The sequence below is a fragment of the Suillus subaureus genome (assembly GCF_016647635.1).
Source record: "Suillus subaureus strain MN1 chromosome Unknown BJ212scaffold_7, whole genome shotgun sequence".
Taxonomy (NCBI): Eukaryota; Fungi; Basidiomycota; class Agaricomycetes; order Boletales; family Suillaceae; genus Suillus; species Suillus subaureus.
Genome location: NW_024538563.1, coordinates 270,297 through 295,816, shown reverse-complemented (window position 1 = coordinate 295,816; position 25,520 = coordinate 270,297). Strand labels below are relative to the sequence as shown.

Below are 25,520 nucleotides of genomic sequence, written 5' to 3'. Positions count from 1 at the left end.
TCCCTCTCTCACTGTGTTCACACTTTCGAACGAGCATTGAAATGGTTCAGGTTGACTTCGGCAGAGTCAGCCGCAGGTTCTTGAATACAAACCAGGTCACTTACATCGCCAAGTGGGTGTTGAACTCCAGCTTCACCTCAATCCTGTTTCCATTTGTGTTACGACGAACTAGGATGGTCGCAACAACAGCTACTCGATAAGAGTAATGGCTGGAGTTGAATCAAGACCTTGCAAATGCAAGGGTCATAAGACAAGTCAGAAAGAGTGTCTCTGACTTGAATATCGATGATCAGTTGACTTGAGATTGGGGGTCTCAAGCGAAGGATATGTCAGGTAAAACCTAGTAGATTAAAGTAGAGATCTGCTAAGTACATAACCGAGCTTATATAGACGTATGTACTTTAGGGCAGGTACATACACGTCAGTGATACGTCATCGGTGAGTCATAGATAACGATGAGTCAGAGATAAGGAAAGAATGAGTCATCTAGCGACAGCAGTGGCGATCGTGATGTAATACACATATGGTAAGAGATGAGTCTAGTGATGGCGCAATGAGGCACGGTCATGACATAATACAAGAAGAGAGAAATGAATAGGGGCAAATGTTACTGTAACATTACCCTGCATTTAGGAATGAAGTCACTGACTTCAGTTATCCTGATTGGCCCAGTAGATAGGGTCAGCGTCGTAGTTGGAGTGTAATAAATCATCTTGTTCCTCAGTGATAGAGAATGACCTGTCAGCTAACTCAGTAGCATGATAGATAGCGTCCTGCTCGATCTCCCAGCGAGCGAGAGCTTCGTAGAAGCCGGGGTCAGTCCATACCAGTGGAATAACTGCTTCCCCTTTCAACTCTGTGCAAAAGACCAATAGATGACTGGGTGCATACTCTTTGCAAACCCGACAGTGATATGCTGGGCAGTTCTTGTGGCGATGCCCAGCAATGCGACAGTTACAACATACAACATTGTCGACTGGTGCTGTTTTTACAATGGTGACGGTGGTGGACTGTCCAGGGGGAGAGGGGGATCTCAACCGTTTAAGCATTTTGGGTGGGGAGACTGATATGGCTTGCTTGGCAGCGAGGCGAGAGGATCTTCATTTGAGCGGGGTTCTTCATGAGGTACGCATAATGGGGGCAGGAGACAGAGAAGTTGGTATGTCAAGTACGGCAATAGGAGGGATATCATTATCCTGATGCTCAATGGTAGTTGTCATAGGAACTGGTGGTGGGACAGGAACGGCGATGTGAGGGGATGGTGGATGTGCGACTGGGTCGAGGGCAATGCGTTCAGTGACGATATGGATGGCTTCTCGAATAGCTTCTCTGGTATCATCAGGCAGAAGGCAGATTGCAGTATTGCAAATACATATATGGAGGTGACGGAAAATGGTCTTGTGACACTCATTGTCCAAGAGATTGGTGGTGTGGTCAATAAGACTGGCGTCTCTAATGATTCTGATGATGAGTCTGCTAGATATCACCCCCTCTTTCTCCAAGGAGGCGGTCTATTTCAATAGCGTATTGTTGGGACATGATGGTGGATTCAAATAGGGCACTAGTTTCAACCTGGTCAATGACCGAGAAATAATCGGTGAGGATAGAGTCATCAGTGAGGGTGAGGGTAGAGTCAGAAGCTGGTGGAGATACTACTGGGGAGGATGCGTTATTGGCTAAATTGACGGCAGTGGCAGTCTGATAGTCAAGGAGGGATAGTGGGTGAGTGTTTCCTTCGTTTACAGTGTTCATAGCAGCGGTGAGTTCTTCAATGCGTAGTATGCAGAGGCATAGTCGTTCAAGAGAGGACATTGTCCCAAATCTATAATTTGTGGGCCCTCTTATAGGCAACAAGGATGTCGGTGGCATTACTAAGGTTTTCTTCTGGAACCCATTCGTTACTGGCGGAAGAATAGCCTTTCCAGGATAAGAGATAGCGTCTTCGTTTACCCGTGCCTTTGTGCGATAGGATTGCATCAATTTCATATTCTTCTTCATTATTAATGATATCAGGGGGAGGATCATGGAAGTTCGGACCATGAACTTCTGTCTCTTGATAGGACGATAGTTCAGAAGCATGGAACATGGGGTGAACTCTCCACTGCGGCGGCAGTTGGAGTGTGAATGTGATGGGAGAGAGGATGGTGATGATTGGGAAGGGGCCATATTGTTTCAGTGCAAGTTTTCATGAAGGCAACTGCGAGATTAGGTTTTTTCCTGATAACCAAACCTTATCTCTGATCTTCCATGGTTGATACTTCTGCCCATGAGTTTGTTCTGCCATTCATTGCATAGCGAGATTATGACACAAGAGTGCTTCTTCTCTCAATTTCTGAAGAGAGCGAAGTCTGTCTTCTGCTGCGGGAACCATAGAGTCGGGAAGTGTATGGGGGAGAGCTCGTGGTTCGTATCCCATCATTAGAAAGAATGGTGATGCATTATGGGAATCGTGTTTTCGATGGTTGTGCACAAATTCCGCCATAGGAAGATGTTCCACCCAGTTTTCAGGGTGATTTTGACAATAGATTCGAAGGTATGTCTCGAGCTCCTGATTGAGTCGTTCAGTTTGGCCATCAGTCTGGGGGTGATAAGTGGTAGATGCGGCTATTTCATATTTCAAAAGCTTGGCAAGAGCTCGTGAGAATTTAGATACGAATTGTGGTCTGCGATCGGAAATGACTTTCTCATGCAAGCCAAATCAGTGGTAAACATATTTGAAGAATTTCTTGGCGACCCCTTCGGAAGTGATGGTTTTAGTACATGGAATGAGAATTACCCCCTTCATAAGCCCATGACAGAGTCGAAACCAGCACAGGGGGGGAGGTCAGTGATAAGGTCAATGGAGATCCGGGTGAATGGAGCCGTGGAAGAGGAAGGGATAGGGACAAGGGGAGGCATTGTCAGATGGGTATCGGATTTCATCTGCTGACAGAGGGCGCAACCCTCAATGTATTTTCGGATATAGGTACCCATGGAGGGCCACCAAAAGTCCCACTTGACCAATTCTTCAGTTTTAAAACACCCGGGGTGACTGGTGGTGGGATGATCATGACATTGTTCTAAAATAAGGTGTCGGCCAGCAGGATGGACATAAGCGTGGTCCTTGTAGTAAAGGATGTCATCTTTAATCATCCAGTCCACGAGAGAGGATTTCATAGGGGGAAGGGAAAGGTCACCAAGGCACTAGCGGCAGCTGTGAAAATGGGGTCGGGGTTCACAAGGGTGGTCATGAGTTCGACATCAAGAAGGTGGATGAACATGGAGTCAGGAAGGAGGGTGATATCTTCATTGTTGTTGGTGGAGTCAGTTCCATGGTCAGGGTGCCTAGAAAGTGCATCAGGGGTGACGAGTTTGTTTCCGGCAACATGGTGAAGTTCTATATCATAACAGGATAGGATTAACTGCCAACGAGCTTGTTGGCGGGTTAATTTCTGAGCGGTATGAAAGTACAACAGATTTTTATGGTCGGTGAAAACGATGATGGGGTGAGGGTTTCCTTCTAAGTAGTGATGCCATTCCGTTAAGGCGCGGATGACTGCTAGCAGTTCGCAGTCAAAGATCTGATAGTTCTGTTCGGCTGGGTGCAAGGTCTGCGACAGGTAACCGCAGGGGTGGTATGTTCCATTTTCATCAGTCTGCAGTAATACTGCACCGGTGGCCACTAGCAAGGCATCAGTTGCTATGGCGAATTGACGGCTGGGATCCGGGTTTCGAAGAACAGGTTGTTTCAGAAAACAATCTTTAAGTGTGGCAAAAGTGGTAGAGCAGGATTCCGACCATTGGAATACAGTGGCTTTCTTCGTTAAGTCAATTAATGGCCTGGCAATGTCGGAGTAGTGAGAAATGAAGTTTCAATAGAAGTTGCAAAACCCTAGAAATGACCGAACTTCTTTCACCTTTGTTGGGGTAGGCCAATCTTGAATACCATCTGTTTTGGCGACATCCATTGCCACACAACCAGGATGTATAATCATCCCCAGATACTCCACTTCTTGTGCATCAAACGTACATTTCTCCAGTTTCAGGAACAGTTTTTCTTGACAAATCTTTTCAAGAATGTGCTGGGTTCACTCGTGGTGGGGAGTGAGGTCATTTGAGAAGATTAGGATATCGTCCATGTATATGACGAGCCATCCTTCATTTATTTCTTGCTGGAAAGTTCGATTCATGTATGCTTGGAAAGTGGTGGGGGAATTGCAAAGACCAAAAAACATGATGTTTGGTTCAAAGAGACTGTATTCAGTGGTGAAAGCTGCCTTCCATCGATCTTCCGGATGGATACGGATATTGTTGTATCCAGAACTAACATCCATTTTTGTGAAGTATTTGGCACCATGCAATTGAGCTACTAACGAAAGTGGTAAAGGAAGGGGGTAGGCGTTCTTGACCGTCCACTCGTTGATGTACCGATAGTCCTGACAGGGGCGAAGATCTCCACTCTTTTTTCCTACAAAGAAGAACCCGCTTGCTTGCGGTGATTTCGATTCTGAGATAAATCCCTTCTTTACATTTTCATCGATAAAAGCCTTGACTGCTGTGTGTTCTGCTTCTGATAATGGATACACCTTGGATGTTTTGGGGATAAAGCTGGGTTTTGTTTCAATCCGATGATCTATTCCAGGTTGTTCGGGTGGTAACTGGTTGAGACCATCTTTTGCAAAAATGTCGATGAAGTTGTGAAGATAGGAGGGGATGAGTTCTTCAAACGATTTCTTTTTCTGCTCAAGTCCTGCAGCTAGTGCAAACTGCTGTGCCTTGTTGCTAGTTTTGACGTATTCCATCGGCCATGTCAGGGGTGTAACCTTAGGGCGTTGTTCTGCAACGCTAGTACCGTCTTTGGTTAACGGAGTGTCCATGGAAATATTAGTGATGACCCGAAGCTTGGAAGTGTCAGCGGGGTATTCAACTAAGAATTCATCGTCCTCTAGGTGGTACATAGCAATCTCACGCACTGGCGGTGCGTAGTCCGTGGTCCATACATCATCTTTGGTGTCAAAAGAGTCATCATCGTCATCAGGGATGGGTTCAAGGTTAGGCAGCACCAGTGGGGCTTCTTCGTCTGGGATTTCTGTGATAGTAGCCTGTGGTGTCGGTTCTCTAGATGGCGCTGTTACAATTGTTTCTCCAGGAGGCACCTTCAGCAGCACTACAACTGGAACTTCTCTCGGCATTAAATTCTTTTTCTGAAAGAGTGGTGGGAGTCTGTTCTTCTTCCGCTCGGCGTCAACTTCTTCTTCAATTTGATTGCTTTTCTCGGTCCTTGGGAGTTCTAGTGTCTCCACTTTCCATCTGATTACTGGGTCCATAGCGTGTAGCCAGGGAATCCCAAGTAAAATCTGGTCATGACGGCCAAGCCGTGTGATGTTAAACTTTCCGATCATAGATCGTTCATCAATTTTCACAATGAGGACACAATACTGGGTGATAGCCCCTCCTTTCGCATAACTTCCATCTGCAGTGGTAACTCGGAATGGTTTCGATAGTTTGTGCGTATGAATTCCATGAGTCTTAACAAACTCTTTGGAGATGAAAGTTCTGGCAGCACCGGAGTCAACAACAGCTGTTGTTTTGACGGTTTTCAGGCAAGTTTTGGAGATGAGGGAAATGGGAACACGAAGTTCCTTTCTGATTCCAATACTTCATACAAGTCTGATAGGTACATCGGAAGATACTGATGTCGATCCAGTCTTCCACATCAAAAATCCTCTGCAAGGCGACAGATCATTGTATCTTCTTCTTCCGCATCACTGTCCTCCATTTCTTCACGACGGACAGGAGTCTTCTTCTTCTGTGGGCATGCTCTAGTCATGTGTCCCTTCTGGTGACACATGAAGCATAATCCTTTCTTCATATGGTCGCTTCTTTCTACTTCTGTGAGTCGATCCACCTCCATGGCGTTTGGATCGTGTTGATCAATAGATGGTCTGGGTACGTAACGTTGTCCTGTTGGTCTGGTGGCAGTTTGATGGTTCTGTCGAAATGTGGTACCTCTCTGATAGTTACTGTCAAGCCTATTGGCTACGGCGACATATTTGTCAAAATCTGTAGGAATGGTTTCCATCTGGAAAATGGAATTGACAATTCCTTTCTTTAATCCGTCGTTGAAAAACGTGATTAAGACTGCATCTTGCTTTACAGAGGCCTGCGCAGCAAGGGTCTTAAAGCTAGCGATATAGGAAGTGATATCGCCCATCTGTTTCAAGGTTCAGAGTTTATTCATGGCGGTGCCAACAGCATCAGCTGGTACAAAGGCTTCTTTGAACTTGGTTTTGAAGTTTGCAAACATCCCATAAGACTTGGAGGAGGAGTTGTCGACTTCAGTGTAGAAGGTGAGTGCCCAGCCCATGGCGCTATCTTCAGTCATATATGCGAGGGCGGTGATGACTTTCTTTTCGTTGGTGTTATAAACTGTAGCATTAAGTGCAAAATATGCCTTAATCGCGTACAACCATCATAAAGCCTGCTGGGGGTTCCCATTGTAAGTAGAGGGGGCTCCAGCTTTAAGTTCTGGGGTGCTGGTGATGGTGGACATCCTGATTGTTCTGGTCTAGTGATGTTTTCTGGTTTCAGGGGACATTTCTTGTCTCTCTCTGATCTGGGATCTGGGACCTCTTCGGATGGAGAGGGTCAATGGGTGACTTTAATCTTTTGTTACGACAAACTAGGATGGTCGCAACAACAGCTACTCGATAAGAGTAACGGCTGGAGTTGAATCAAGACCTTGCAAATGCAAGGGTCATAAGACAAGTCAGAAAGAGTGTCTCTGACTTGAATATCGATGATCAGTTGACTTGAGATTGGGGGTCTCAAGTGAAGGATATGTCAGGTAAAACCTAGTGATTAAAGTAGAGATCTGCTAAGTACATAACTGAGCTTATATAGATGTATGTACTTTAGGGCAGGTACGTACACGTCAGCGATATGTCATCAGTGAGTCATAGATAACGATGAGTCAGAGATAAGGAAAGAATGAGTCATCTAGTGATGGCAGTGGTGATCGTGATGTAATACACATATGGTAAGAGATGAGTCTAGTGATGGCGCAATGAGGCGCAGTCATGATGTAATACAAGAAGAGAGAAATGAATAGGGGCAAACATTACTGTAACAATTTGAGTCTTTAGCATGATCCATGTGCAAGATGGCAAGTATGGTAGCAGCTGCAGTCCACAGACTGTTCTCTGCAGACCAACGACCTGCCAAGGCAATGTATCATCCTCAACACTGCCAGATTGGCCATGAATCAGCCTACCAGGACAAATATGCCTGCAACGGCAAGTGAATAATTGAAAATGATAGAAATTGTGGAATATTCACCTGCCATGAGACAAAGGATGTTCCTCCCCCATAGATATCATGAGGAAGGCTACTTGGTAGAGCCGTGTGTGTCTGCTTCGGTCAGAAGTGTGATGACAATCTTAAGGTCATTTGGCTTGTTTATATACCTAAATGTGCGAAAAACTAGGCTGGGACAATTGATCTTGAGATGAACACTACATGTATTCTAGAGTTTGACATCTACAGTGTTGGACGCAGCATCGATATGTATGGACGATGTACATTTTGTGGGCAATCGGGTTGGCTTCAAACAAGGTCACAAAAGTGGATGAATCCAAGATATTTGGTTCGAGAGCATTCTACAAGTTTGCCTTGTCTCCAAGGATATGCAAGAACTCCACAAAAGAGACAGTATGTGGCTGCGAATCAAATTAGTATCTCAATCAACCTTTGAGTACTATTGAAGTTCAATGATGCACTGTGGTCTGTGGGAGCTAGTCGCTAGGTAGCAGATTTGATAGTGCTGTGACATATTGTTTTCCAAAACTATGGTGTGGCGGATCAGTGTATTAGGCACATGGCATGAATATTGGCTGGATAACTCACCAATGTGCAGTGAATAATTTCACTGGATGAAAGAAAGCTCAGAGGGCACTGTGCGTGATTCAAGTTACATCACCTGTTTGTGGCACAGCCACAGACTGGATGCATCAATGAGGCCCAGCTGGTTTTCCTTCCATGTGACTGTCATGAATTTGCATGACAGTACTGAGACTAGTAGTCTCATATCCTGCTTGCCAACCGAAGTCCTGTGCCATATTTTTACTTACACACTCCCCGAAACCGCTTGCATATTGCCTGAATCAAATTCACCTCCTATTCTGCTCACCAGAGTATGCAGTCGATGGAGAGAGGTTTCCATGAATATGCCCTCACTGTGGTGCAAATTATATATAAGAGTTGACTGGAAAAACTTGGAGCAGCAGTGGTTCCTCTGCTATGACTCATGGCTCAAGCGCACACAAGGATATCCCCTCTTCCTAGATATCAGCATGTGCTTCAAACAAGACTCCATCACTCTATGAACCCTTCTACAGCCTTACATTCATCAAATATCCTCTCTCGATGTCACATTGCACTGTCTTGGTGCACTTGACATATTGTTAGATGACCTCCCAGCACTCCAGGAGCTTCAAATTGACCCCATGTATGGGTATACTCCTTATACTGGAGATCACAATACACTATGATCTGTCTCGCTACCCATCCCCTGGCTGTCCACTCTATGCACTCTCAAGATCAAAGGATTAATGTGTGTTGCCTCCAACCTCTTACCTCCCCTCAACCCCATGTGGGCCTGCCTGTCAAATCTGACAATCAGTAGATGCCAGCAACACACTGTAATGCACTTGCTCACACTATCTCCCAACCTCTCCTCATTCAACATTTGCGAACTCTTTGGGCATGGCTCTCATCTAGAACCACTCACCCACATCACTATCCATTCATTGTCCATCACAGCCAGCCCAAGTAGTGCATTTGAACCAGTGGCTCCCATTCTCAATGCACTCACTCTCCCTAATTTACGTCTGCTTAATGTTGGCTCGAAATTATGGACTGGTGAAGAGTTGAAAGGTGTTGGGAGTGGTATGGTCAGATGGGCTATTGGACTCTGGAGGTTCTGCTCAGGTGGACCACTATGAGCAGGATGCTTTTTGGCTTTGAATAACCTAGTATTGCTTGTCACATACTGTGTTTGCTGAAGGGATACTTTCCTGTTATCCATGATTCATCCTGTGCATTGTGCAAAGTAATGGTCAACCTCTGCATGTGGAAGGTGTAATCAATGAAATATCCTGGCCTTTGGCTTGTTTTCATTCCAAATACAAGCCAAGGTTAGGGTGTCCTAGTTCCACCTTGAGCATTGGTGAGTGTATGTGCCACACATCCCCCATACATCGAACACTGCACATGTCAAAAAAAAACCATAACATTGCATGTAAAATACATTCATGAGATAAAAACAACCAGACACACCTCCCCAACTCACTCAGATGTCTCCTATAAGGAGGGGTGCCGCACCCCATCAATACACAGGGAGGTGAGGCAAGGAAGGTAATGTGGAGGGAGGAGAGGGATAGAGTGCATGGGAAGGTGAGTAGATGTATTTGTGATGGTGGGGAAGTTGGTGTTGAGGGCATTTGATTAGATGCAGGGGTTGAGGAAGCCATTTGTGCAGGTGTTGAGAGAGCAGAGACATGCCTGGGCATCAAAGGAGGAGATGGTATTCAATGTAGAGGTGAACACACCAGGGACACGCACAAAGGGAGTGGAGTGGGCATTATATCCAATAAAGACTGTCCACCAAGTGCAGGCAGTGAGGTGGATATTGGAGGCAATGTAGCCTGTTTCTGTGTCATTGGCACTATTGATGCTACCAGCAGCAAAATAGATGGAACTGTTGAAATCATGGGGGTCACAATCACTGGGACTCAAGGCATTACAATCCCAGCTTGGCACCCTCAACATCCATCAAACACAACTGTCCTCCCCCTCTGCATCTTCTTTGTCATCATCATGACCGTCATCACAGTCCCCGTCAAGGTCACATTCATCCAAATCTACATCTTCATCTGATACAGATTGGAGAGATACCACTGCATGTACACATGGTTGGAACATGCTGGGGTTGCTGGTCAGGTCCAGCTGTCAGGAAGCTCACAGTGAGCATTCCATTCTCCATCATCGTGTGGACACCCTCAGCCTGTTTATGAAATCACTGAATCACCGCACCAAATTCAGGTAGTCAACATACTCACCTTGATCCCTTGAGGAATCTGAAGGATTCTGAAGAATTTTCCATATGAGTGCTCTTGCATTATGTAGCCACCCTTGTCATAGTTCTCCAAGCACTTTGAGTGAGTCATGACTACCCAAATATGGCCAAACCATGTGTTACACGGACAATAGTGGATAGGAAAATGTTCCACTGGAATGTGGAGATGGGAATGACCACATTGGGAACAGCAACCATAATTTGTGCAGACATACCAGATTATCATTGGTCCCCAAGAGGATTGGATTGTGACCCAAATGGAGAGAGAGAGAGATCTGCTCTTAGGGGCATGAATGAGAGACACTGGAAATGAAGAAAGCAAAATGGTTAGCAACTGTGAAATTGCTATAGGATTACTCTGGATCACACGATAAAAGATACAGAGGCCTGGAGGGTCATACATTAATTGCATTCTTCTGCATGCAGAGATCTTACACAGAACGGATCATGAATAACGGAAAAGTTACCTTTGTGGGAAACTCAGCATACACATAATGAGTATAGGTTATCCAAAGCAAAAAACAGCCCTGCTCACTAGTCAATATTACAATCCCAAACGTTCATCTTCAACCAAAGCTTCAATATCAATAGCAATTCCGACTGTACCACCCCTAACATCCTTCAGCTCTTCACCAATCCAGGATCTCCTGCCAATGTCAAGTACACATAGATTTGGGAGTGTGAGTGCATTAAGAAAGGTGGACACTGGGTCCCGTCAAAGAGCTTGCTTTGAACAGATGCAAAAATGATGTTGGCTAGCTCTGATGGACAAGGATTGAATGTTGGTGTGAGTGAGCGGTTCTAGGGGAAATTCATGGCTGAAGAGTGAGTAGATTTTCAGTGAGGAGAGGTTTGGAGCTAGACAGAGCAGGCACATTACAGCATCTTGCTCATATGAGTCGATTGTCAGATTTGACAGGTGGGCCCATATGGAGTTGAGGACAGGTAAAGAGGCAAGGTTAAACCTGGAAAGTCCTTTGAACTCAAGAGTGCATAGAGCAGAGAGTCAGGAGATGGGTAGAGTGCACCTGTGAATACCAGCACTGTCCATCATGTCCATTCAAAGCTCCTGAAGTACTGGGAGGTCATTTAGCATGCTTTCATGTTCAATAGGGTTGCTACACATGATATTGAGAGAGGAGATTTGATCAGTATCAGGCTGAAGAAGGGGCTGCAGGAGGGAGCAGCTGTATTTGAAGCATAGGATTTGTAAGGAAAGGGAATGTCCTCATGTGCACTTCAGCCATGAGTTATAGCAGAAGACCAATTGCTGCATGTTTGTATTGTTGAGTCTTATAGACAATTTGCACCACAACAAGGGCATATTCTAGAGAGCAACATAGGAGATGATTGTGATCTGGGCAACAAGTGGCCAGTGTGGGGGAGAGAGTGGAAGAAGGTATTGCATAGGACCTCAGTTGGTAAGCTAGATATGATATCAGTATTGGTGTTCATGATGGGGACTGCTTTTGGATGAGCGAAGGTTGATTTTTCTCCTGATAGGACCAAGTAAGTCTTATAATAACCAGAAAAAGGGGCTTAAGTGCAATTCACCCAATAAGAATCTGGTCATTTTCAATGATTGATCACATTGGGCTCTGTCGTGTGGGAACATAAAACTTACCCCTCGACGCGGACGACATGATCATGAGTCTAGACAAACGTTATCGCTTCGCGTTTCACCAGTTGCGATTCGAGTCATCGATCAGATTAGCATGTCAACGCACAGCCATAAAACGAGAGACTCTAATTGAGTCCCGCCTTATATATGCTGTTGTCATTGTTTGGTAACATGTCGCCGATAACACAAACACGGACATGTAGCGAGAAATAGAATTAAAGGACTCGACCAGACTCTCATGGCAGTGCGCTCGACTGCACGTGAACTGCATGTGATATGGTCCGTGCACGATTACGTGGTTCCGTTTGTTCCCGCCCGCTGATTGTTTACTGGAGCTGCAGCCTGCAGACCTGTTTGCTCGTTATATGGCTGCCGTTGACATCGTCCTTCGCCGTTCAAACCCGAATAGTACAACATCCTCATCGCCATCATCTCACAACCAAACGACGTCCTTCGAATAATCCTGAAATAATAGGAGATAATTCTACCAGCCAGAATGACGAGCTCACTCCACTCTACGTGCACTCAGAGCACTCAAACGTCAGCATTTAGCGCTTGATTCGGACAGTCTTCTACTCCCTCATATAGAGACACATCACCGGAGAGAGAGACGCAAAGATAATGATCATACGAATGTCGGGCATGCGCCAAGTATGAACCAGAACCCGTGCTCAAAACGTGCCCAAGCCAGCTCAACATCATTATCGCATTGAACCTGTCATAGCTGCAGCTTCGTCTGCCTTGTCATTGTGTCTGCTCGCGCCTTCCGTTTCGCTGGTTGTGTCGGATCAGGAGCTCCCTGGACCCTGACAGTGGAATACATTGGCAAGAGATAAACTTCACATAGCAGCCGTAAAGACGTGATGTGAATTAGGTTGCATGTGGAATGCGACGAGAAAAAAATACCGTGTCCTGGGTTGTCCGGAGGGCCATGATCAATGCATCTCACTTTAACTCCGCTTACGGCACATTCATTTGTCTTATTTTCTATCTTTTCCAGTCTGTTCGTACTCGACTGGGGTAAGTTTCATACTACGATATTCACGCTCCTTGCTGATGTACAGGGCTTACGAAGTTCTTATCTATTTAGATGTATACCTGTCTTTTAACCTGGCCCCAAACGAAGACACAAGCGGTTGGTTCACTTGTCTGATTGGCAAACCACACTTCTCAAGAAGTTGTACCGGACCCTGGAACGTTGAACTCGTCGGCGACCCTGAACGTCTGACGAGTTTAACATTGGTCTAGCCTAATGGAATCGCTCGTGTCGAACGGTTATTGAAGGTTCGATATTCTCTACCATGACATAAATCCGAGCGAGACAAACTTCCACTGGCACTAAAAAATTTACTGTAAAAATTGACGATCTTGCACCTATATGTTCCTCATCTCGACGTTCACAATATGAATCCGACGACCCCTATTATGTTTCCCACTGTCACCCACAATCACTGCTGACCGCGAATTCTCACAATTCATTTTACCTGATCTTATCAATGATTGCCACTATCTCTTGCGAAAGAACCGTCACTGTTATGTGGTGTCCCGCGCATCTGATCAATGGCTTATTGACGTAGCGCGGCTTGTAGAGCCCGAGGTCAGAGGGTACATTGATATGGACGCAGGGGGGTTCACTGCCGTTTGTTATCCTGATGCGGATGCTTCCATCTCTGGGTCTGCCCTGACTTCAATAAGGACGTTCCCACAGGTCGTGAAGCATCGCGCCAGTGGACGGCTGGTGTGCACGCCACCGGGGAGAACAACATTGTCTTGCAAGTATTGCATAGTGCTATGGCCTCTGACTAAGCGATCATGATTTCAAAACTTCCACACATCCCGATCTAGCATTGACCACCCGAGCCACCGGGGAACAATGAAGATAAAAGACCGCTGAACAAAGGGGGAAAGAGTCTAAAAGGCCACAGTGGATGAAAGGGATTCATATATGACGAGTCGGCTGATACTCAGTAGTCAGAGCACTCAATCATCATCCCAATCATCTCACGCACGATGTCTTTGTCATTCGAGCAATTGTCGGCCTTATTCAAAGAATTCGTCCAAAGCCTCAAGTTCCAGGTTCGAACCTATAACACCATTCTTCAGCGTTACATAGTATACTAAACCTCACCTCAACACCACAGATTTCCTCACCCACCCAGGAGTCTCAAATCGACATTGAGTGCCCGCCTAGAGAAAACCGTGAACACCATTACGGGTATTGTATCACCCAAGATTTCATTCTCGCCTTTGAGAATGAGATCAAGAAGTTTATCGATCCCGCCGATTTTTATGATCCCACGTGCGCGTCGTTGACTCGTAATTGGCTTTTGAAGGAGTTGCACCTCCGTCAGCTGGATTACAAGTGCTGTGTCGACCTGGTCATAGAGCCTGAGGATTCGGCAGATGAAGACTCGGAGGGGGAGGGAGAAGGGTTGGCCGATGAAAAGGAGAACGATTCAGAGACTAATGAAGATGAGAGTGGTCCAACTGACCACGAAGACACGAAGGAGGACGACACGAAGACCGATGAACAAGAGTCGAATTACTATGAAGACGAAAAAGACGATCCAAAAACTGACGAGGAAGGTGATATAGCTTACTACGAAGATGATGAAAAGCACGACGATACAAAGACTGATGAAGGACTAACTCACTACGAAGACGAAAAGGAGGACGATCCAAAGACTGATGAGGGCGAGGGCGATCCAACTCACTTTGAAGACGAAAAAGACGACGACCCAAAGACTGACGAAGATCATGGCGATGCAAGTTACTATGAAGACGAAAAGGACGACGACAGCAAGACTGACGAGCACGAGGCTATCACCAATGACCATCATGAAGATACAAAGGAGAACGAAGATGAGGGCTATACAAGCCACGATAATGAAGATGAAACCTCAGTATTCAGAGACGCCGACAATGAATTTGAGGTCGAGTACGATGCAGAAGAGGTGGTGGTGGTTATCTCCTGTTTGTTCAGACGATCCCGTCAGCTTCCAAGCACGACCTACACAAGCACAAATGGATATGATGACGGCGTTGCTCGGCCAACCACCTCAGTGGTGGGTGAGCTATAGGCACATTTAAATCTACTTTGGTTGTGAGTCAATATGTAGGAACCTCGAACCTTGATTACTTACAAGCTCCCACTTCCGAGTTGCCTTCGTCACTCCGCTTCGTTACGAAAGTGCATTCGCATCGTCGAATCACCGGTGCAGACAAAGGATGTTCATCCCCGTAGATATCATACGGAAGCCTACTTGGTAGAGCCGTGTGTGTCTGCTTCAATCGAAAGTGTAATGACGATCTCATGGTCGTTTGGTTCGTCTATATACCGAAATGTGCGAAGAACTGAATTGGGACGATTGATCTCGAGATGGGCGCTACGGGTGTGGTAGGTTTTGACATCATCAACGTTGGACACAGCATCGATATGTACGAACGACGTACAGAGGAATCAGGATGACGTTTCTGTGAGCAATCGGCTTGGCTTCAAACAAGGTCGTGAAGCGAGACAAATTCCTTGAAGATATGCAAAGCACTCCTTAAATGAGACAGTATGCAGCCACGAGTTAGTTAGCATCTCAATCAACCTTTGAGCACCAAGTTCAATAATGTACTGTAGCTAGGTGGAGGTTTTGATTGTGCTGTACTATATCGTTTGGAAAATATATGATGGGCCAGATCAGTGCATTAGGCGCATAGTTTGAATATTGGCCGAATAGCTCACCAATATGAATAATTCCACAAGATGAAAGAAAGCTCAGAGAGGGTTAGTCATGCGCACGAGCTTCAAACGAGTAGACGGACTCGCTGGTATAACCTCAAAAACCTATAATCCTGAAATAGATCAGGAGAATTTATCGCTACATTGATATTGAGTCGTGGTGTGCGTGAATGATAGGTTTTGGGGCGGGTGTGAGGTGGTGCCTGATGGATGATGAGGTGCGGTGGTGTGTAATAGAGTCACGAGGTGCAAACGACGTGGTGTGGCGATGAGGTGAATGTAGCGAGATGAATAAGACGAAGAGTTGAATGCAAGGGACAACAAGGGATACAATAAAAGAGGCGAGCCGCGAGTGTTCCAATCCGGCGAACAACGAACGACCAGCGCAATTCACCCAAGCGCAAACCTCAGCATACTATCCGCTTCTCCAATGGAATCGGTCTGCAAAACACCCAGGTCCATTCCTTGCCCACCCGTGCCCATGCCCATGCCCATGCCTGCACTTCCCACATCATGACTCTGTGCCCCGGTCCCAACCCCAACCTGTCCCTCTCAGAACGCCCATATCCATACTCTGTGGCACACCATCGCCACCCATGCTCTCACCGTCCCTGCGGACTCTAATGTCGCGGCCACGGTCTCTGTCTCGACGTTCTCATGTAGTTCCTTCTTGTGTTCGTGTGAGACACCGTCATGAAAGGTCGAGGTCATGAAAACCATCATACTTACCTAGGGAACGCCCGATTTCGGCGACGAGTCAAGGTGCATAAACAAGAATTGAAAGCATCGTCAAATGGCTTGTCGAACTCGGCGAAGCGCCGTAGAATGTGCACAGAAGAGACATTAAGCGAAGAAGTGATAGATGTGGTTGTTGTAGTCCAAGCAACTCTGACCAGGAGTTATATATGCGTTATGAATGAGTAAGGATGGTTAAATCGAAGTTACTTACCATGTGTGTGTATAGGTATTTGGTTTATCACAAGAAAGGAAAGATGCCAACCGATCTTTGAATTTGGATGAAGATTCGACAAAACATTTTATATGTTGCGTTGCAATGTACTGGGCCTCCGACTCTTGAGCAAAACAGTGGACAAATCCGGACTCGAACCGGAGACCCCCCGCACTCAAGCAACGTGCTAAGCGGATGTGATAACCAGCTACACCATATGCCCAGTGAGTGGCCACGCTTGCTGGTCCGAGATGAGTCTGGACATCTTGTTTAGGTTTGTTGCACGCACCTTTTGTCCAGATTCCAGAAGTGAGGCCTTTATCGATCGATCAGGCGCAGTCTGGTGGCATGGGCAATACCCTGTGGTTGTCATATACCCTCGGTCATTGGTTGCCGAGTCTCCGAAAGCTTCATCCCATCTATCGATGATGTTCTTGGAATCCGATTCGGATGATTGACAAGGACGAAGGATTGCACAAGCAGTGCTAAATGTGCGCTTGTGGTGTGAGAGCCTGGCTGCTGGTACTGGTCGAACGTTCCCTCTAGAGATCTCTAGCCTCGAAATCGAACTGAATCTTGATAATTAATATTGGAGGTCTCGTACCTAATTTCGAAGAGACATGAGTGCCATTCATGGTGCACTCAACCTCTCATAGCATAAGGTGCGACGTACATGACAATGTCTGAGTATGATACTTGCCATGTCTGAGGTAAGTTGCAACACACGCTTACAATTGTTACATAACAGTAACTCTCTTCCGAAGTCCCACGTGTACAGACTCGAACATGCGCCTTAAACACGAGTACCTGCTTAGTACTTCGTACTGACGACGAGCAGCCTTCATGATCAACGACAACCTTTCACGCTCGCCACACATCCACGTTTCTATGTTGGGCTCCCCCTCAACTCCAGCTTCCATTCCCGGGGGAGTAAAACGCCATCAGAAGAATATCGCTCGCAAATCCACCGGACGCCAGCCTCCAAGGAAACAGGTAGGTTTTTTCAAGTCTACGTAAGCGCTACACTGACTCGGAGAAAATATCTAGTACGGTGAAGGCTTTAAGAGCGATGGACTTGGATCTTCCAAAGGATCATCGTATTTCTCAAGCTCAAGCCAAGATGCAGAGATCGCGTCACTCTGCTCCAGATTTGCTGACTGGCTTGACGGCCTCGGCAAGAGTGAAACGGATGAGCGCATTCTGGAGGCTGTTGAGCGGGACGGAGGAAAATTCTTTCATCTGATCCGGTGTATACTCGACTACGAACGTGCCTTACAAGGGCTTGAAGATCATTCAAACACGGACACGGAGACTTCAGGACGTATCGGCCATTGCACAAAAGCCCTGCGTGGCTTTGGTGCTTTTCTGGGTGCCAAAGCACGGGATGGCATCTCTACTCCACTGTCACTTGCGATCGATCGAGACGGAAAACAACTATTCCGTCTGGCAAAGTGCTGCCTAAGTTTCAATAATGCAATTAACGGCGAGGGCTCCGAGAGCCCATGACTATCATGTGTACGTATCATTTTTGTTTGCGATGTTCGAGGACTGACAAAGAGGAAGAACTATACAGTTCATCTACACGTTCTGAAGATTTTTTCGACTAGAGTACTTTAGGAACTACATCTGAACATTTTGTGGTCTTCTCGTAACATGTTTATGATACAATGTCGCATAATTTGACATGTGGTCGGGATATAAGCAAGTGGATCTACCTTCAGGGCTTCAAACGATTTCGGAATAAGAGAAAGCAACTTCTCGACAGAGAATTCGACAGGGTATTGGGCGCTCTTTAAGTGTTATTCAGAGTGTAGAACCGCAGATGGACTTGGCTTGGGCGCAACGTCATTCATAGGACGTCCTAGATGACTCAGCTCAGCAGATCGTGATCGATTGATCCCTCATGTCTGCACACGCCCAGACGCCGCACCCGACATGCGTGATCGAATTGCGTAGTGCACAAAACTGCACCATGCGCAGTGTTTGGCAGTAGCAAATATTACAACATGTACACGAGTGGAATGTACAATCTGAGTGACGCGCATAACTATATAGATTCAAATGGTAGCGGTGCGACAACGATGACAAGCTTGCAAGTGAAGAAGCGAGTTGTCAAGGAGTGACATGTTGATCTCATCGAGTGATATCGCGAAAACTTTGTAGAGGTCTACCAGAGGTCCTCAAGGTCCCGCGTGCTAACAGCAAGCAGCTCATCAGACATCACGTCTTATCTTACCTCCATTCAAATACAAGCGTGACATTGATCCGTCATGCAGAAGTTAATGTATTCGACATCGTGAATATTCCCGACTCACGCCGTTGACGCCAACTACATAAATTAGCTTACAGGCGCCGCATGCACCATATAACTAGTAAATACCACAAACGAAACTTAGAATCAAGCGAAAATAAAATTCTCCTGCTCCCTCTAGAGCGCCAGACAACCGTCAACTGCATCGAGCATCCCCCGTGCTACACACCATTGCCAGTCGATATGTGCACGCGCTCCTGGAAAGCTATTGAGGTCATGCCCGTTGCTGCGTCGGAGTCGGCCACGAGCTTCGCGTGATATTCTCGAACACCAAGGATGAGGCGGGGTCCCAACACGAACGCCTGCACGACCTGTAAAATTTGAAGACACCAAAATTCGTCCTATAGAAATGATTAACCGTGGTCGCATACAAAGGTCAGTGACAGATCGGCATACCGGTGGGATCGTTGGAGACAAACTCGTTATGAGGCTGAGACAAGAAACAATAACAAAGCTATCATGTCCAATCATTCAGCAGAATAAGAGAACCATATTCACAACATGAGCTCACCTCGAAAAGTAAAACATGTGAGTTTTCATCAACACCTTGAAACAGTCTCCGACAATTCCTCCTGCCGAATGTTGTCGCAGTTCACGGAAGTGTTTTACAGCAGTCCAGACTGCGAGACACAGGGCAAAGACCTCCCACACAGTGCCAACCATCCAACTCATGGCAGTCAGAAGCGGGGTATCTCCCGCAGAGGCAATCGAGCACTGATAGGTGCCGGAGAGGATGAGTTCCTCTGGTATACATCAATGAGCTCCATGCAATTTTTTGATCCACAATTAAGCGTACCCGCTGATGTATGCATCGTCATCATCACGGCGATCACCACACCAAAAATGTTGTTAACCAGGAAGGTAACGACGAGGCATATCAGGATCTTTCTGGATCGTTGATACATGGCGTGTAACCGAGCGATAATGATGACTTGCGAGATGTTTCAGTCAAGTTAACATCACTGTGGTCTTGCAACTGCAAAGCTCACCCCCCAGCATTGCATTCACCCCAACATATATCCAATCACTTATGATGAACACAATCCAGCCTGACGAGTCCAGTCAGTGACCAGCCTCGGGTAGCACACACTCCAACCAGACTCACATCTGCGGCAGTATAGCGTGGCAGACATTAGCGAACCAGAAAGTTAGTAAAGAATCATACTTACTCCTACAGGGCACCACGGTCAGTTGGAGGGGAATAGCTGGCCTCTGTGCAGAAGACTCACTGTATCTGTCAACAACAGTGTCGGAAGACTGCCTGTATGTTGCAGTCAGAAGAGGCAAAGATCGCGAATGTGAGAAGACATACTCGGTATGTTCAAGCTGATTATAAAATATGGTTCATTAGTACAACAACAGTGCTAAGCGTTCTGAACATACACCGTAAATAACATTCCAAGATAGCGGACCTAGGATATTTCAAGAGTCGGCGTAAGTTGCCAGCCACACCTATATTGCAAGCTACATACACTCAGATACAGAACGGTCATAAGTGACCAACGTTGCCTCTGTCGCAAATCAATTTTGTTACTCCGATGTAAGGTTCTGCTCACCCAGATCAGTTCGACCTTAAATCATTCTTAGCGAGATGGCTGCTCCGGTAATACATCAACGTACCTCCTGTCCGAATGTAAGTGCTGTATATAGTTGTAAGAAATCGGTAGTTCTTTAATATTATCATCCTCACCCCAATCATACGTTACTGCAACGACAGCGGCAACTGCGAAACCATATTCAAGGTTCGATCGAGCCATCAGCAGCAGCGACAGTCTCAGACTGCTCTCACGAACATATAAAATAACTGCCAACACGATATGAATTGATTAACGGCCACCAACCAGGGTCGTCTGAGACTAGGGTCATACTAGTGCTGTTAGAGGATGTATGAGTATCAGAGGATCGGTGCAAAAGAGCGGGGAACTTGGTGGACGTACGACGAAAGAGTTCGTGCTAGATATAGAACCATCCAGCGCTTGTGAGGCCGAAATGAGCATAATCACGCGCATTATATCTGTTCCTGTCTTGATTGACCTAGTATCTGAAGGCAATTAACAAGGAGAAATGACCATATAGTTCGAAATGTTGAAACACGAACATCCTAATTTCGGCAACTGAGTGATTCCGGGTGAGCATTTAGTACCACCGAGACTTCGATCACATAAAATAAAGCCACTCCTTCCTGGATCTACCACATGTGAAAACATAGCCTCGATAAAGAGCGAGCATTCGTTTCCATCATAACAGATCCGGCTGCGGAATGGTGGGACACTGTTACGCAAACACGTAATATCGAGTCGACAAGAGTACCATCATGCGAAGAAACATATTGGGAATGGCGGAAGTGGGAAGGACTGCAGCAAGTCAGTGGGTTCAGGGCATCACTGACACAGCTGATGTGGTTGGCTCCTGCCATATGGGCCATGACGATACTCAAAGCCTGACTACAACCGTGAGCCTCACAGCCGAGAAACAATGTATACCTGTGGCATACTGATATTACAGTTAAATGAATTATATCTGTGCGAGGGAAAAAATGGGTCGCACATACCTCCCTTGCATTACTATGAGCGGCGCAGGACGCCTGGTCAAATACTTGGATTTTGAGCAGCAGCATGTTTAATAATTGTGCGGTTCCCTAGTAAAAAGGAGGAGGAGGAAACTAGCAGAATGAATGTCCGAGGCATGCACGAGAAATTGACTTGATCCCATCTGATGCTGACCAGTAGTGCCACCACGGCTCGGCTATGGCCCGCTCAGGCTCGGCATCTACCGACAAACTGGTAGTTTGGCGATTGCCGTGAACTAAGTCACTGATTTACCGTGTAGACTGGTTCGTTGTCAGGCGATGCTGTAGTTTTAATGCATTAAAATGGGCTAACTAGCAGACATTTCATGATGCCATTAACGTTGCTCAATCCAAATAGAGAAGGTGCTGCAATGACAATTTACTGATGGCATTATTGATGATGGAACACCCACTAGCTAGATCCTTCTGTAAATATCTCGTTTCTTGAGTTGGTGGTTCTAATCGATTGAGCGTCTTCCAGGTGTGGCCAACCTTCAGTGGCTGTGATTTATCAGACACAACAAGCAGAGCCGTGGGTTATCAGGGAGGAGGGTTGTATGACTGACTTTCCGAAGTGTTTGCCTTTGTCAGGCAGAGGCAAATGCCTGCAGTTGTCGGTGGGCAGGATATCCTGATTCACGAGGGACACCCAAGCAATTACGACTTCAACAAGCCTCGAGTATGATCACCTCTGTCAGGGATTGAGATGAGTCCAGTTCGCAATAAACTCGATGGCGCTGAACTCCCATCCGTTATGCGCTCAGGTTATCGAGCTCAACTTGAAAGTCAGTGTTTGTCAGTCCTCTATTCTTTGACGACTTAGACGGGAACTCCGAAGACATTTATAGCAGCGGATGGTATGCTCGAAGACTGGTTGCGAAGGCCGCGTTGATAGCAGATTTCTCCGAGTCAGTCAGAGCCTCACCGTCTCCGATTTTCCCAGGGTTGTTTGGATCAAAGGCTTTTGCCAAGCAAATAGCTCTCAATGGCTTGGACTCCCGTTATACTTACTCTACAATTAAAGCATAGACTGACACCTCAGTCATTGTATCCGCGTGCCCGAGACGGACCCTTCTTCGATTGAGGAATCTCAATTCCCCGCTCCTTCCAGATCTCAATCTGGCGATCTTTCGCCACTTTGCCTGTCCGGCTCTCGTAGTCTTCAACAGACTCAGGTCTCTCGCCATGAGGCGTAGCTCTGAGTGCGTGGCGAGTTTGAGGCCAGAAATCGAAAGTTGCGGTATGAGTGACAACCTACTATCTGGTCAAACTCTATGCTCTTTGTTGAGTAGAAACAGTACTGACCCTGTTATCCCAGAACGCAATTGAATTCGGCTCCCAGTGGAAGCGCACTTGGAAGTCGACATTCTCAGCGATTTGGTGGAACAAGAAATTGAGAATGGTGTCGGATTCAGATTTTGGGACACCGAGTATGCGACGAGTAAAGCCAGGGTTGACATAAACGCTCTTCCAGCCAGTTACTGGGTGGACACGAACGACAGGATGTACGGTTTCAATGGGCTCGCGACGGATGTGGAGGCCGGCCGCGCGGGATCCCTCCGCTTGCGCGACCGCACTGTGCAGAGCTGTAAGACCCTCGAGGTATGTCTGCATTCCTGGACTGAGGGAGGAATAAAGAGCATAACTGTACGTAATCATCAGTATAACTTCTTTGCACAACGGCCCATCCTCTGTTACTTACCCAGAGCTCCAGAGCGTGTCACCGCCGTACCCGGGACCAGTAATCACCTTCAAAGACGTGGTACTCGGTGGTTGGATCTCATATGTCACATCGCTGTGCCAAAGCTCGATCTTCGAAAACGCGCTAGCATCAGGGCGTCGTGCAGCGTCATTGTAAACAACTGAAAGATGTCATTAACAGTTAAAGAGTTTTTTGAACAATCTGACTCACCGTGAACCTCCTCAAGTCCTGGTTCTCGAGGGACGGGGGTCGTTGCGTGCTTATGAAGGGGTCCAAAGTATCTAGCAATGTCAAGCTGCTCGTGGATGTTGAGCTCCTGGTCTCGGAAGACTACGCAATGGATGTGTTGGTTAGTCAAGCAAGACCTGTTTGTGACATATTTAGGTTCACTCACAAACAACGCCTCTCTCCGCAACAAGAAGGGCGCTGGCATGATAGATTCATCAAACATAGTTGCAGCCGTGGATATGTAGTACTCACAGTTCGTCCTTTTGCTGATTCGTTAGCTGCCGGATGTCAATACCAACGAGCTCTGTGCCAATGGTGGGTGTAAGGTGTTTCACTTTCTGTGCAGCACTGAAGAGAGCCGCCTTGCTCGAGTCTGCAAGGTGGCCGCGGTCGGTGACCTCAATTTCTGTGAGCGGTTTCCAATTCACAACTGGAAAGTGGGGCTTGGTGAAGCATCAGCGTTTGCCTGCGAGATTGAAATCCAAAGTCGCTCACCTTGTACTTGGCATATTGGTAGTCATCGTCGTTCTCGTTCCCAGCACTAGGCGAGTAGAAGGGATTTATGAACATAGGTTCATGGTCTAATAGCTTATTGGCCTGAGCTTTCTTCAACTCTGCGACATTGCCGATGATTCCGTTGCCGCTTTCCTCGCGGGTAGCTACTGGTGCCATGTCGTCGTGATTTAAAAGGGAAGAACCTGATATCAGCTTCTGCATTGTACATTCCTCGTCCTTTATACCGGAACAAAGAAGTCAGGCGACCACTCCCAGAAACTTAATGCGGAATGTGGTGCCAGTCGAAGGTCTTATGGCGCAACCACATCACTCCCTTGCCATTTTCGGATGCGATATAATCAAAGCAGGTATTCTGAGCCCCCTTGTGACCATATCTTTGCGTTCTTCGACGAACGACCCGGTACCAGAGGTGCCTTTGGCCGCGTTGCGACGCTTCCATTGCGATAATCAAGGCAATGGTAGATTTCCATAGTCTGGTACTGAGTTGCGACGCTGAATATCACAATTGCGATCAACTCTTGTAGTCACATGTTAGGGCTTTGCATTAAATTTAGCAGAAGGAGAACATACAAGCAGCCACCTAGCCCAGATGTCCATCCTGTGGCGGTCCGGCTTAGACACAAAGTACACCATAGTGCCTATGCGGCGCCCGTTGTAGCACAGCAAGTAATTGGGTACAGATATCGATAGCAGCCTGCAGTTCTAATCCACGCAATCTAAACAATTATATGCAACATCATGTCCGATCTATTATGAGCTTGGTTCTGAGACTAGGAATCCGACCAGGCATGCATCAAGCATGAAGTCTGCATTTACCCACGCGTGTGTCAGTGCTAAGTTATCTCGTTCAATGATGCAGCCCATACGAAGATACCACAAGTACTCACAAAACAACTTGGTTCCATCTCTACCCGCTACTCTCATGAGCTCCTTCTCACCACCCGGGTGATATGGGAGGTAGGGTGTGATATTATAAACCTTCCCATTGATCGCTGTCCAAGCATCCTCCTTCTTGTTATGTAACTTAAGCACAGATGGTGGGATGCGCATTAATGCATCAACTCCCTGATGAAATCTCACTACATTGCGTACTAAAGATGGCATCGACTTGCTTACTCGTAGGTTCTGGCCAGATGCTTTGAGGTTTCCCCAATCGAGAGGACCAAATCCTGGCGCTAAAGCTACTTTATCACGTCTGGAAAGTCGTTTGGGTGGTTGAGTCGTAGTCATAGGTGCAAGAAGAGATGATGAGCTCTGTGGAGGCGGAATACCTGGTTGGCGTATAGCAAGGCTAGGTACAGGTGGTGGGGGCATCAATGCAGAGTCAGTGAGTATCTTTGGTATGCTGAGTCCCCTGGATGTGTCTGAAGATGAAGAAGACGAGACAGCACGTTGTGCACTGTTGATCGCGGGGAAAGCAGGCGGTGAGTCGTCTTCACCTGCCGTGTCCGATCCATCGTCCTCATCTTCTTCATGGAATTGTGGGACTGGAAGTAGCTGATTTGGGTAGGAGTCGTTGGGCTCAACCTTGGTCGCGGAGCTCGAGGTATCAAGCGAGAACCAACCGCGCAGATAAGACATGAAGTAACCAACACCTGAAGGAAGAAATACTAGAAGTTCTCCTCTATGTACCTAATCCAGCAATATAATTATCCCACGATAGCTCGAAGTGCGCGCACGCTAACTTGCCATGTCGCTTTGAAATTCTGACTGGTCAGACCACTTGCTGCAGCACTTCTAGGTTACTATAGATTAAATGATCGACCTCCGCGCACGGAAG

General features: G+C 46.6%; 6 protein-coding genes and 1 non-coding gene across 7 annotated transcripts; 3 read left to right on the top strand and 4 right to left on the bottom strand.

Annotated features, from left to right (window-relative positions):
• Positions 1–9,396: 9,396 nt before the first annotated feature.
• BJ212DRAFT_1297390 (uncharacterized protein) lies at positions 9,397–10,427 on the top strand (the record flags this gene model as incomplete). The annotated part of the gene is made up of 6 exons (XM_041332585.1): positions 9,397–9,432; positions 9,518–9,678; positions 9,723–9,882; positions 9,921–10,001; positions 10,180–10,196; positions 10,256–10,427. The coding sequence occupies 6 exons, from the start codon at positions 9,397–9,399 to the stop codon at positions 10,425–10,427; spliced, it is 627 nt and encodes a 208-aa protein (XP_041195967.1).
• Positions 10,428–11,374: 947 nt separating this feature from the next.
• Positions 11,375–11,919, bottom strand: BJ212DRAFT_1336217 (uncharacterized protein). Its single transcript, XM_041334936.1, has 2 exons — positions 11,728–11,919; positions 11,375–11,619 (listed from the first exon to the last, which is right to left on the bottom strand). The coding sequence occupies exon 2, from the start codon at positions 11,567–11,569 to the stop codon at positions 11,408–11,410; it is 162 nt and encodes a 53-aa protein (XP_041195966.1). The 5' UTR covers positions 11,570–11,619; positions 11,728–11,919; the 3' UTR covers positions 11,375–11,407.
• Positions 11,920–13,999: 2,080 nt separating this feature from the next.
• BJ212DRAFT_1336213 (uncharacterized protein) lies at positions 14,000–14,895 on the top strand (the record flags this gene model as incomplete). Its single annotated transcript, XM_041334935.1, is given in 3 exon segments — positions 14,000–14,712; positions 14,732–14,857; positions 14,870–14,895. Coding segments are annotated over 2 exon segments (807 nt in total), but the record flags the coding sequence as incomplete, so codon positions are not given.
• A 1,657-nt stretch (positions 14,896–16,552) lies between these two features.
• BJ212DRAFT_t38 lies at positions 16,553–16,637 on the bottom strand. The gene has a single exon. It is a non-coding gene; the product is annotated as a tRNA-Ala (tRNA).
• A 620-nt stretch (positions 16,638–17,257) lies between these two features.
• On the top strand, positions 17,258–17,920 carry BJ212DRAFT_1297388 (uncharacterized protein; the record flags this gene model as incomplete). Its single annotated transcript, XM_041332584.1, has 2 exons — positions 17,258–17,407; positions 17,462–17,920. The coding sequence occupies 2 exons, from the start codon at positions 17,258–17,260 to the stop codon at positions 17,918–17,920; spliced, it is 609 nt and encodes a 202-aa protein (XP_041195964.1).
• Positions 17,921–22,332: 4,412 nt separating this feature from the next.
• Positions 22,333–23,896, bottom strand: BJ212DRAFT_1265389 (uncharacterized protein; the record flags this gene model as incomplete). The annotated part of the gene is made up of 7 exons (XM_041330482.1): positions 22,333–22,548; positions 22,600–22,939; positions 22,997–23,156; positions 23,207–23,326; positions 23,391–23,422; positions 23,477–23,667; positions 23,720–23,896. 7 exons carry the CDS (start codon positions 23,894–23,896, stop codon positions 22,333–22,335), a joined length of 1,236 nt encoding a protein of 411 aa, XP_041195963.1.
• Positions 23,897–24,189: 293 nt separating this feature from the next.
• Positions 24,190–25,361, bottom strand: BJ212DRAFT_967510 (uncharacterized protein). Its single transcript, XM_041344470.1, has 3 exons — positions 24,628–25,361; positions 24,311–24,573; positions 24,190–24,257 (listed from the first exon to the last, which is right to left on the bottom strand). Exons 1-2 carry the CDS (start codon positions 25,319–25,321, stop codon positions 24,491–24,493), a joined length of 777 nt encoding a protein of 258 aa, XP_041195962.1. The 5' UTR covers positions 25,322–25,361; the 3' UTR covers positions 24,190–24,257; positions 24,311–24,490.
• Between the last annotated feature and the right edge of the window lie 159 nt (positions 25,362–25,520).

Coding starts and splice junctions, on each gene's coding strand:
- BJ212DRAFT_1336217 (XM_041334936.1), bottom strand. CDS start 11,569: ATGAACACCAATACTGATATCATATCTAGCTTACCAACTGAGGTCCTA.
- BJ212DRAFT_967510 (XM_041344470.1), bottom strand. CDS start 25,321: ATGTCTTATCTGCGCGGTTGGTTCTCGCTTGATACCTCGAGCTCCGCG. Junction 24,574..24,627: donor AGATGGAACCAAGTTGTTTT/GTGAGTACTTGT, acceptor GAGATAACTTAG/CACTGACACACGCGTGGGTA.